This window comes from Myodes glareolus, chromosome 10, assembly GCF_982192425.1.
Source record: "Myodes glareolus chromosome 10, mMyoGla1.1, whole genome shotgun sequence".
Taxonomy (NCBI): domain Eukaryota; kingdom Metazoa; phylum Chordata; class Mammalia; order Rodentia; family Cricetidae; genus Myodes; species Myodes glareolus.
In genome coordinates this window covers 72,903,612-72,917,036 of record NC_142035.1, presented here as the reverse complement: position 1 = coordinate 72,917,036, position 13,425 = coordinate 72,903,612, and the positions used below count along the sequence as shown (strand labels likewise).

General features: G+C 38.8%; 1 protein-coding gene across 1 annotated transcript in view; it reads left to right on the top strand.

Annotated features, from left to right (window-relative positions):
• LOC125406552 (doublecortin domain-containing protein 1) overlaps window positions 1–13,425 on the top strand; it is a 202,922-nt gene that overhangs the window by 50,355 nt on the left and 139,142 nt on the right. Inside the window, 3 exon segments of the mRNA XM_087910886.1 lie at window positions 3,789–4,032; window positions 5,337–5,353; window positions 6,836–6,853. Of these exon segments, the coding sequence (XP_087767012.1) occupies window positions 3,789–4,032; window positions 5,337–5,353; window positions 6,836–6,853 (279 nt within the window).

The window sequence follows — 13,425 nt, the reverse complement described above, 5'->3', positions numbered from 1 at the left end:
ATGGGGTGGATGTTGGGATGGGCCAACTCATAGCCCTGGTTCTGGACCTGGGTGGTAACTGGGTTTGTCAGCTTGCCTGATCTCTCATCCTCACCACCAGGGCTAGCTCTCCAGCACTGCCCATGCTACCTTACCTAAAGGAGCAGGCACCAAGGGGTGGGAGTCTGTTCTGCTCTCAACACCTTTAGGACATGCTCACCAACACCACTTCCAACAGGCCAGCTTTACTATGTTGCACAGATGAGGTTCAGAGCCCATTCTTCCTAGTGATGCAGCTGGTACAGGGCAAGGCCAGGTCTCCCACTCTCATGACCCCAGGGCCAGCTCTCCCACCTGCTGCTGCTGACAAGAGGCAAGGGGAGGAGGGATGCCATATGACAGACAAGTAGTTTGTCCAGCTCTCCCATACCCTTGCTAACAGGGTTCAGCTCTACTGTGCTGCTCAGGCAAGGTGCAAGACTTGCTCTCCAGAGTGCTGCAGCTGGGAAGGGGCAGGAAAATCTGGTCATTTTAAATGAGTAGAATTCCTGGCCATTTGAGGAAATTCTTATGCCCTGGAGGAAACACACAGTGTGACAGTTAGGGAAGAAGGGTATGCAGTCATCCGTCTGAGACTTTTCTCAGATTTACCTGTTCTATAAACTGTAAAGATTTGCTTGTTTATTTCATCCTAGTCTCATCCTCTTCATCCACAAAATCAAAGCAGTGTCACCTACTTCCAGGTTAATGAAAGTAAAATCAAATTGAGTCAGTTCTCACTGACGTGTATTAGCCACTTTAGTACTATTTTATTACAAATTAAACTTTTTTTAGTTCTATAAAATTTTGTGTATTTCGAATGGATTGTAGTGGCAGATGCCTATAATCCCAGAACCTGGGAGGCAGAGACAGAATAAAACCAACGACAACTTGAGTTTTCCCAAGTTTATCAACAGAAATCCAGAAAGTGGGACTATCTTTAAAATGCATATATAACCACTGTGACAGCATACACCAGGCCTTCACCAGTTCAAACCAGATAAAAATCTCAGCACTGAGAAGGGGAAGGTAGTAGCAGGAGGTCCCAGCCAAACAGCTGTTGGCAGGGGATACCTGCTTGTGGGGGAGCCAGTTTTCTCCCGTGGACGTCAGTCACACTCCAGGGACTCTGCACATGCATGCAAAAGAGTGAGACAGACAGACAGACAGATAGAAGCTTGTTTTTAGTTTTGATTTTCATGCACTGTTTTAAGAGAGAGAGAGAAAGGGAAAAAACATGAAGTTGGGTGGGCAGTAAGGTAAGGATCTTGGAGGAGTTGGGGAGGACGTAATAATATGATCAAAATACATGAATTTTTAAATAAAAATAAACATAAATCATAATTTATAAGTAACCTTTGAACTTTATTCAAATCTAGGCTTGTTTTAGAAATCTATTTGGAGCTTTATGCTTCATGCTAGTCCTGACTAAAGTAATCCAAAGGGAACCTTACAGAGTCTCTAAGTCCAGACGCGACCCTTCCTCTCTCCGGCCTTGCTGGGATCTGTTTCTTGCCTTGCTACAGTCATTGGCTAAGCACACTCTCCTTGATTGTGGCTCTCCCTTGCCTTTCACTTACACAACCAGTTCCTTGCAATTCCCTTTGCCCGTATGGTTAGAGATTCGGCTTGGTTCCTGATGTAACAATTTATTCTACATCTGTAGGAAGTAGGGGATTAGTAACATGTTTAGAGTGACTTGGAAGTGTCAGCACTGTGCACAGGCATATATGTGCTTACGCATGTGGAGGTCAAAGGTTAAAGTTAGGCACTTTCTTCAATTGCTTTCCACCTTATTGTTTGAGACAGCAAATCTCACTTAACCTGGAGCTTTGATTCAGCTAGACTGACTAACCAGCATGCCTCTGGGATCCTCCTGTCTCTACCTCTCCAGTGCTAGGATAATAAACACACATGTCACCCCTGACCTTTCTTCATACTGTATTTTAAAAAGTGTTTTGTTTGGTTTAGTTTGGTTTTTCAAGACAGGGTTTCTCTGTGTAATATTCCCAGCTGTCCTGGAACTCACTTTGTAGACCAGGATGGTCTCGAACTCACAGAGATCCGCCTGGCTAAAAATATGTATTTAATTGAAATAAAATTATATCACTTTCCCCTTCTCTTTCATTCCTCCAATCCCTTCCAACTATCTTTTTTTGAATCCCTTCCTTGTGTCCTCCTACCCTCAAGTTGGTAGCCATTTTTCTTTGAGTATTATTGTTACATGTGTGTGTGTGCATATGTGTGTGTATGCACAATGTACATACATCCTGCTGAGTCTGTTTTTGCAGTTAGTATGTATATAGTTTCAAATCTGATCACTGCACTGGACAACCAATAAAGGGGTTAATCCCTGGGAAAGGCTAGTTTTCCTTCTCCCGGGAGTCCTTAGTTGTCTGTAATTTTTGGCATTGTTTAAGCCTAATTTCTGCAGCCATTTCTGGTGAAATTTTTTCACTTAGTTTCTCTGTATACCCCTCTTTTTTGTGGGTTTACCTAAATTCTTAATATCTTATATAAAAGGAATCATGTATCACTTTTCTTCTGTCTCTTAGTACAATGTTTTTGAGTGTATCGTATTTGTAGCATATATATATACATACATATATATATATGCATTTTATTCCTTTTTGTGGTTGGATAATATGCCACCATTGTATACTCTAAGTTGATCCACTCATCCATTGATAGACATTTGGTTTCTACCTTTCAGCCATCAACAGTGCTGCTATGACCATAATGAACATACACAAAAGCACCATTTCTAGGTAAAAGGAACCACATTTCCTTCATGGCGAGTGATAACAGAGAATGATTATTTCGAACTTTGGGCAAACAGGTAAGCTAGGTATTTTTAGGTATATAAATAGACATATTTCTCTCATTAGTACAAATAACAGATGGAGGCATCACTGTGTGTTTCTGTATAATGCGTAATTTAAAAATAAGATCTAAAACAAATTGAATGCCTGAGTAAGATAAATGGTTCAGGTAAAAATTACTTATTTATGAAATGAAACCTCTTAAAAAGAGAGGAAGACTGACAGCGGTGTAGTGCGAAACGTGCTACCTTCCCCCGTTTACCCATATAGTTTTCGGTGCCTAACATAGTAATTTAGCTACATTCCCATTAATGTCGGTGGGAGTTTCAAACTGAATCCCCGCGCACTCTTTGGAAATGTCTAGGTCAAAGTAAACTGTTAATGAAAAGCTGTTCTTCACTTTCAGGGAAGTAGTTTAGAAAGCGCCTCCCCGCGCCTCACAGAAGCGCCGACGAAGGTCACTGATTAGAGGTCACCAGCTCTGAAGCAGCAGCAAAGGAAAATGTATTAGAGAGGAAACGGAGTTTCCCCAAAGGAAAGAACACAAGGGTTCATGTCTCAGGTTGGTTTGCAGTAGCAAAGGACACTGGACCCTTTCAGGGGACCCTTGAAGCCAGGTGCTTCAAGATGTGATCAGAGATAGAGGCAGGCTAAGGTGAGTTTTAATTAGGACTAAATTGTGGTATTACTCTTTCATAGCCTGAACATCTGTTCCCTTCAGAAATGATGATTTATGCAGGCGATCAGAGCAGACAGCTTGCTGTAGCTTATGTCACGGCTAGTGGGAAGCTGGAGAAGCTGGAGGTAGCGTTTCAGAACACCAGCATCTAAATGGGGACTGGCCAGAGGAAACAGGGAGAAGGGAAGCATGATGTGTCCATCTTTAAGTCTGATGCCAAATACTGACTTGAATTTAAAAAAAAAAAACAAAAACCAAGTCTCTTTTAGACCATCTGCTGTTAACTAAGAGAGTGACTTAGACAATGCATGGATTGATGCTTCCCACTGGTGTCAAAAGACAGAAAACCAAGCCCGTACTTTTCAGAAGGATGAAGACACTTTCTCAGAAGACCTCAGTGAGAATTCTAGTCTTTAACATTGGCATGGGGCAGGATGGGCATGAGCTTACAGTGGGAAAGGAAACAATCAGAAAGGTGACTGATCTAAAACCAATTATGAATCAAATGTCAAAGTTTATGGCTTTTGAAGCATATTGACTTTAAATAACAATGTCTAACATTAAACTGAAATACTAAGAGAATTTTCCATACTAACTGAAGTATTCACCTGTTTAGAAGTGTGCTCATAGCATTGACAACATGAATTATCTTAAAAAGCAATGAGATTTACTTGCTCAACATAGGTGGCTGTTTTCCTAATAAAAAGTTACATTTATACTAGGAGGAAGTTTCTTGGTTCAATATTCTGTAAGATATTCATATTGAAGCTAATTTAGCGTATCTTTAAATATCAAAATGCCTCTTTTTATTTAGCATAAAACCTAAAAGCACCATGTATTCCTTGAAAGTATAAATAAAATCTGAAAAAAGTGAAATTATGTTTAAAATAGTTACATAAATTTAAGAAATCAATTTAGATAGATCTAGAAAAATTATGTAATAATCAAGCAAACTTAAAAACGATAGAGTTTAAAATAGGATTTGTCACATGAACACATGTCTTTTAGAAGTTTTTTTTTGTTCTTCCTGGGCCATTTTTTAAAGGAGGTTTTATTTTTAATTATTTGTGTGTGTGTGTGTGTGTGTGTGTGTGTGCATGTGTGTGTGCTTATGTGTGTGTGTGCGTGTGTGCATGTGAGTGTGTGCGCGTGCACGCGTGTGTGTGTGTGTGTGTGTGTGTGTGTGTGTGTGTGTGCATGTGTTCAGGTACCTGTGGAGGCTAGGTGTTGACTACCTGGAGCTAACATTACAGGCGGCTGTGAACAGCCTGATGTGGGAATTGGGGACCAAACCCAGTTCTCCATCCCAGCATTCTTTTCTCTTAATCACTGAGCCATCTCTCCAGCCCCCTCTACATCTTCTTTGATATCACGAAGCTAATGAGAATTCAAAGATATATTTTAAAGGTAGATATTTTTATCAATCTTACTCATCTTAGTAAGAATAGTGTCTATAATTCTTTAGTAATATATTAGAGACAGGGACACAAGCATCACGTTTAGGTTTGCATTCTGGCTTTACTCTCAATTGATTATGAGACCTCAGATTAGTGCATTTCATTGGCCTCAATTCCATCACCAGAAAAGGGGATAACAGTGTTGCTCCCCTCACAGAGTGCTGCAAATCATCACTTCCATGTAGTACCATGTCTGGCATCCAGAAATGTCCCAATTATGTTTCTTATTTTTCATCTTTGGGACACATAAAAATACATCTAAGAGAAATTATTTTTCTTTTTAGTAGAAAAATTAATTATGAACTCATATTAAGTGTCCATTTTTAGTATACATAATTTCATTTTATGGGACTGTTTTAGTTTGAATATTGCTCAAAGTAAATAAATGGTTGACTAGGTATTAGGAAGTTCATTGTGATAATGATTTCATTATATATTTTTATGGTTAGTTGATAACCACAGTCACTAAAGAGCATTGTGTCTGCTAGTTTTACGTCAACTTGACAAAACCTAGAGTCACTGGGGAGCAGGGAGGCTCCATTGAGAAAAAAATGTGGCTGTTGGCAAGCCTGTAGGGAAATTTCTTAAATAGTCATTGGTGGGGAGTGCCCAGACCATGAGAGTACAGCCATCACAGGACTGGTAGTCTTGGGTTCTATAAAAAAAAAAACCAGCTGAGCAAGCCACAATGAACTAGCCAGTAAGCAGCATTCCTCCATGGCCTCTGCATCAGCTCCTGCCATGTTTGATTTCCTGTCCTAGTTTCCTTTGGTGATGAACAGTGATGTGGAAAGTAATCCAAAAAAAGTAATGACCAAAAAGTAATTCCTTTCCCCCACATTGCTTGGTAATGGTGCTCATCACGGCAATCATAACACTAACCAGGATAAGCATCTACCAAGGATGTTGGGAGTCTGGGCTTTATTTCTCTTTACCTGCAGGTTTGGATTATGAGTTAAAGAAGGCATCTTAGCCAATAGATCAAATCCTAAAGCATACTGTAACCTCGTCCCCAGAGATCCTGGAAAAATAAAGAAGGATATTTATCTCTTAGATTATTAAATAGTGGTCACTCTTGGAGATCTATGTTAGAGATCATTTTGAGTTCAATTCAGTCTGTAATTCTATGCTATGGTCATAAAAATGGGTTAATAATCATTCACAGGGAACATGTTCTTAGCTGAAAGTTTATATGTAAATAAAACTGTCACTTCTGGTTTTTTTTTATGAACTGAACAAGTTATTTAAAACAGATGATAAACAAATCGATTCTTTTGTCTTATAATTTGTGTAACTTAAAAGAAATTTCATAATTCATAAAATTCATGATAGAACATTACTCATTAATATGTTTGCAATATATTTGCCTAAATATAACTTGACGAGTGAGGCTAAAAACAGAACTATGGGTAATAAAATGCTGAACTATGAGTAGCAAAATGCTGGCCTGGGGAATAAGAACATGTTGAAGGGAAAAGCTAAAACTAGCTTGCAATTTTTCAGTAAAATTTTCATTTTGAAAGGGCTTTTGATAATCGTAGGGTCACGCCCTACTCATAAATTCAATAAGTACCGAGACCAGATGATAAAATAAGGTTCTTAACTCCGGAAAGCCCTCTGTGAGCTCAGATTCAGCAAATGGGGAATGGTGGGAATAACAGGTGGGAAATCAGCAGAAAGTCTATTCATTTTTAATGAAGTTAAGTAATTAAGAAATTTGAAGTGAAGGTCAAGATAAATATATTCTTCAGTAAACTCTGGAGTGCCAGAATTATTACATATAGGTTTGAATAAAAAGTTTACTGTTTTTAGAACTCTAAGGAATGGCTTTAGTGAGCACATAATACCCATTATTATAGGGTATTTCTTAAATGTGTGTATTCATGGGATGGTAAAGGTATTTAAAATCTGTGGTCATCAGATGTCAAGTTAATGGGAAATAAAAAGCTTCAGATTTTTGGCTTTTGAAGGTTAGCATCCTGGTGCAAAAGTTTTATTTTTTCTCAATTGTCTCTTGGATTAATTGTCAAAGACAAGTTATTAAATTATGTGGATATTACACATACTAGCATCTCCTTTACGGAAAATGCCTTTCCTCGGCAATTAATAATTATTTCTCATTTTCACTTGCTGTCATGTAAGCTTGACTGATGTCATGAAATTATACTTTGGAAGAAACAATGAGAAGTTGATGAAATGAGTGAAGCAATGCGGGGCACCCCTGCTCCCCCCTCCACTCTGCTGCCTCTGTGGCTTCTGTCTGGGGACTCTCATCTCCTCCAGCCTGTGGTGGTCCTTTCCTGTCCCCATGCACATGCCTCTTTCCCAGTTCTCAAGCTTCCCTCTGCATCCATCCCTCCCCTGTGCATACCTTTGCAAGAGGTAACTTTTTTTTTTCAAATCTTGAGAAGTAACTTTTCCCCGAAACTTGCTGTTTTCAGAGTGGGTGTTTTTCAGCATAAACAGCGACAACTTTATCTCTTGAGCAGCATCTCGGGAAACTATGACTCTGCTTTCATTGGTTTATTCCTTTGACAAGATCCTTTTTCTTGACTCTTATTGTTATGATTTTGTAGTTTGTACTGCCTAAATGTAAATCATATGAAATAAACAGAGTTTCCTGCCTGGGAGAGTTAGTTTTATAATTTTTAACAATTAATTTTATGCTAAGTTATGTATGACATTTTCATGTATGACGTGTATGACAGTTCCATACATGTACACAGTATATGCTGACCACTCTCTCCCCTTACCCAGTCTCACTTTCCTAGTACCTCTGTCTATCCATCCCCATCCCGTATCTACAGCTCCCTCACGTTTGTCTTGTGACCCGGTGAGTTTATGTAGTGTCTTCTGAGTGAGTACGCAACCAGAAATAATGATTTCTGACACCTGGGAACCCATCAGTAGTCCACAGGTCAGCAGTGAGGCGTGTCCCTATAAGATTTCCATAGGGACATCCCTTTCTCTTGCTGATTATTGACGGTGCCAGTCTCATGTGGTCCCAGTGCAGCTACTGAGTTTGTAACTGTACTGAGTATGTGCGCCCCAGAACACAGCATTTCATAGCCTTACCCTATTTCCAGGTTCTCACAGATTTCCCAGTCTCTTCTAAGCTGTGTTCCCGAAGTCTTAGAGAGAAGGGGGTCAATGTTTACTTAGGGCCGAACACTAAGCCACCATTTACCCTCAGCATCTTGGGCAGCTATGGCTTCTGCTTTCATGGTGTTTATGTAAAGAGAGGCTTCTCTGATTAAGGCTGAGGGTAGCTTTTGTAAATGGGTGTCGACATACACATTGGGAAGACAGCTTAGTGCTATGTTAATTTAGTCTCTCTACTTGACCTATGACCTCACGAGACATGGGTTGTTAGCTGGTCTTGTAGTATTAGACATGAATTCCCTCCCGTGGTGTGGACCTCAAATCCAATTGGAAGGCAGTTGGTTATCCCTCTAACAATCATGCCATTTTTGCCCACATCGGCACATCTATTCACATCCAGATAAGACCAATGCTACTTTTTCACTTCCAACGACTTGCCTAACCTTCTGGGACTTCAAAAGTTAGACAGTAGAAAGGAGGTTTCCTTTTCTTTTCCAGAAGCTTCCTCTGCATCTCGCAACTGGGATGTGAGGCACCAGCAGTGTGGTCTCACTCTCTCCTTCTAGTGCGCAGCCTAGAGAACTGAGAAGAGCCTATCTTGTTTAGTTGACTCTGAGGCTTTCCTGAGAAACTGTAGAGTAATCCACACCGGGCACTGGGAGCGTCATTCAGTTGCCCTCTGCTTCTACGGGCAGCATTGCCTGTCTTGCAGGATGACTTCCTTCGGTCTCTTCTGTTTGCTATTTTGGTTCGAAGATAGTAGATTTTCATATGACTTTTTCATACTCTCTTTAGTTTTGTTAAACCCCCCAACCTAAATCCATAGTTTCCCGATCCTTCTTTCTCCCTTATAGATTTAATCACTCCCACCACTCTATAGCCCTCTTTATTTTCCTCTTCCTATATTTTACTGCTCCCATTTCCTTAAGATATCTTCCCGTGTGTGTGTGTGTGTGTGTGTGTGTGTGTGTGTGTGTGCGCGCGTGAGCACAAGCGCACATGTGTGTAAATACCATGGTATGCCTGATGGTATGCCTGTGGAGTTCAAATATCAACTTTGGTTGTCGGTCTTCACCATCCACCATGTTTGACCCAATTGCCTTGTTTGCTGTTGTGCTCTCCTGACTAGCTGTCTGAGTTTCTAAGGATTCCCGTTGAAGTACTGGAATTACAGTGCACACTGCCATCTCCGCTTCATGGAGGTGCTGGGAATTCTAACCCAGGTCCATCTTCTCTTGCAGTAATCATTAATGTTTCAGATTAGCTTATGATTTTCATTTAATGAGTTAATCCTCCATCAGTAATTAAAAGTGAAGAACTCAAACACGGGTTAAATTTTTAGTGGACACAAATATGTATTTGTAAGGAATAGGGTTCCTCAAACATTTGACAGGATCTTGAGGGATGGGCTTTCTGAACTGGAATTTTTCTTCAGGATGAGGTTCTTAGTTATCATTGTCTGTAGGCCTCTGTCTCTGCGATTAGACACTGCCCATGTCAGCAGGCCGGCCAGTAACCAAGTGGAGGAGATTATGTGTGGTGTAAGTGCTTGCATTTAACCCCTTGTTTCAGAAACAACCCTCATTCTCAGCTCTCCCTGCTGCTTCTGTTTCCAGGGTTGTCTGAATTACTCTGGTCTTTTCTGATGCAAAAGGTTAGCTTCTGGAAGGCTGGGTGTAAAGGAAGGGAATGGAACTGAGGATAGAGTTGTTTTCGTGGAATCCATTTGATTTAACCCAAGTTTTGCAAATACAAGTCCAGTTCAGTTTTATGACTCATTTCAATTTTTCTGCTGAACTATTTCCTACTAAGTTATCTTCATTTTATTTTTTAAGGAAAAGAGGCTAAGTGTTGATCTTTTATTTGTTATTTACAATAGATTTTTAAACAAAAAGTCATTTCAATAATGTCTTTTTTTTCACTTGATAGATTTTGGAGAGTCTCTTGGTATTTGCATATACTAATGTGAAGAAAACATAACATTAGATTAATTGAATGAGAAGAGAATACTTGGTTCTGCCTCACTTCCTACAAACAGTGCTCTAATTTATGACACACAGAATATCTGTAGTAGAATTGTCTGGGTTTTGTGTGTAGAATTCATTCCACTCTAAGCCTGTTCAGTTGAAAATATCTTTGGCATGAAGCTGGGAAGTCTAAATATTCAAATATCTTTAAATGAGTCCCAGTACCATTAAAACTTAAGAAGTTCTCCTTCTGTTGATTTTCAATAATTTTACTCTTAAGGCATAAAACAGTTAATACTTATGGGTACCATGAGATTGTTATTTTGATATAAAGTATAATAATCAAATCTGTGTAACATTGTTTCCTCAAACCATTCTTAGTTTTTTGTGTGAAAATATGGAATTTTCATAGTGTTGTTCCTTGGTTTTCTATGCTTTTTTACTGTGGGAGAGGAAGAAATAATAAAAACCATAGGAAGGAAGACATCAAGTTGCTAAATTAGGACAAACTCATAGTTCAGAAATCAGAAATTGAAAGCACCTGTAAGTTTGCAGAAAAGTCATCTGTATGTAGGAAATATGCTTAAGAAAATAGAAACGTGGTCTTGTATCCATATGCAAACATTTCATTAATTACTCTTCCATATTATCACTGAATACTCATGTAAGTATTCAGACAATTACTTATATATGTCATGATATAAGTCATAGGATTTATGAGATGTATTTAAACCACAGGGAAGTCCTGAGTTCTGTTGTTTTCAGCATTCATTAATTTGGAAATAATTCAATAAGCTTAAACAAATAAAACCTAAAGGAAAAATTAAAATTTAAGAAAGGCCAATTCAATTAAAACTATAATACTATGATTGCATAATGTTCCTACATATGAACCAGTGGCTGTACAAGCAGATAGTTTCCCAATAGTGTAGGTAAAATAATTTATAGAACATTTAGAGATTCTAAAAGAAGCACTTGGAGTAACAAAGTTTGATTAAGGATGCTGAACACGGGTTCTGACAGGGGAGGTCATGCATAATTAGTGCGCTGGGAGTTGTCTCAGAGCTTTTTGTAAGATTTGAGGGAAATGTTGTTGATACTAGTTATTATTATTTTAAAATATGTTTTTTCACCTTATAGGCTAAAATCTGATTAAAATACATAATGGCATATCTTTTAATATAAAATTTGATAACAGTTTATTCACAAGAATCTGTAAGTAGCCAGTTGTTTTTTCTTATTTAATGTGAAATTTGAGAATTGTGTAATTAGAAGTTTTAGAATATTTTAAGAAATTAAGTAATTTTCTTGCAGAGTTCAGACTATATATGAAATAAAAACAATAAGAATGTTTATTCTAAATATTTATTTAGTTTATTAGTTGTAGTTAAGGACAATCATTAATATTAATTATTGGCAGCACAAACAAAGAATATAGTAAATCTGAACAGATAAAATTTATTTTTGTGCTATTTTTGCAACTTCATTTTATGTGCATTTTGTATGTTTAATATATTTTCATGTCTAAGAATGTTAGCATAAATATGCTGATTAGATGAAAGGGTTAATTCAATTTGCTTCCATAGGTACCAGTCACTGAAGTTTCTTGGTGGTTTTTACCTGATTTCTAGATAATAAAGTCTCAGATTTGTATGAAATCACCTCATCAAACAGACTTAACTCTTTAACTGCCATGCCCAGTAGGAACAGTTAGAACCAGGGTTACTCAGTGGTGTCAGAGCAAGTGAACCACAGCTGCCTCACAGCTTCCCTTTGCTGCTGGAAACCAGAGCGCCTGTGAAAATGGCCCTGAGGATTCCCCCCTGAGGGTTCCGCCCTGAGGGTTCTGACCTGAGGTCATCGCTACAGTGATGCCTGGAAATTTCTTTCCCTGGTAACTTAGGATAATCAGAAACTACTCTGACAGTTTGGGCCAATTTTTGGAAATAAAATCATGTTGGGCTCACAAGTAAATTTTTGTTGTTATTGAAACTAGTACAGATATACTTCTTCCTATATTTTGATCTCAAGTGTGCTCGTATTTAAACATGGTGTACTGTAGCATAGAAAACAAAGCCAGTAGGTATTTGCTTTCAGTAAGATGGGAAGCTAATGTCGGAGAAATCATTACCTTCTAAACTATGGAAAAGGGGGATGAAGTGGTAATTACTTTAAATATTTGGAAATAGTAAACAGTGGATGTAATTCCTGAGAGAAAGAGGGAAATAAAAGTGAGTCACACTTACCTATCTGGAGAAGAGTTGATGAAATGTACATTGGTATCTCCTATTACATCTGACTGTTAGGCTGCTCACCTGTAGTCTGACCGCCACAGTTACCAGAGAAAGAACAGCTAACCCAATGAGAAATAAAACACTATGGGCATACACGCAAGGTAAGGAGACATTAGCTCCCTGGCCATCTGGAGAGGGCGATCTTATTGAACTTTTGGGGTTTTCATGAAACTCCTAAAACAGGTAAACTGTATCCAAGAGAAATGTAAATCAATAGAAGTTGACACCAAAAAAAAGTTAGCAGAAGAAGACTTTTCATAACTGTAATGAATTAAAGAAAAATATGAATATTATGTGAAAAGAAATGGAAGCTAAAAACAGAGCCAGTGAAGGGGCTCAGGGAACATAACAGAAGAGGGGGCTGAAAGAATGTAAGAGCTGGACGATGGGAAGGAGACCCGTGAACTCACAGCAACAGTGTCTGCTTGCACAAGCCCTGAATGAGATTGGCTTCATTAATAGTCCATCTAGGTAGAGGGAGGGTCTCATGAGGCCCCACCCTTCCCAGAGGAGCTATAGGCAGTTAAAGTTTTCAGAGAGAGAGAAATATATTCCTCAGTGGTATAGTCACTGGTAAACTGCTCCAATTCAAGAATAAACCTTCCCAGACCAAAGCATCGTGAGAGAAAATTCTCCAAAAATATCAGTGAGCTTGTTTTGCACCAGACATCTACTGCTGGGTCTGGGGCCTTGCCTTAAGAGTAGTTTGTATACCCAGTGAGACTCCATTGGAGAAAACTAATCTTTCCTTTGCGAGCAGTTACTAATTGGAGATAGTTTTTGGGTTAGGGATGTGGGCTTCTGCCCACTTTCCCCCTCAGTTCTGAGACCTCATCAGGCCCAGACCCCTGCAAGCCCTGTGCGTTTTGTCAATCAATAGGTTTGGTAATAACCTGGGTTGTTTTGGGGTTCCCTTTGACCAACAACTGTATTAAAATCGGAAGCTTCATTTGGTGGTGAGGATCTCTAGTTGGGGCTTCAACTACCCCATTACATGGTGATTTTATTTCAATCACTTTTATATCTGTATATATTTTAGAAAGTTTAGTCAGAATTTCCTTAGGGTCACCAGCTCAAAAAAAATGA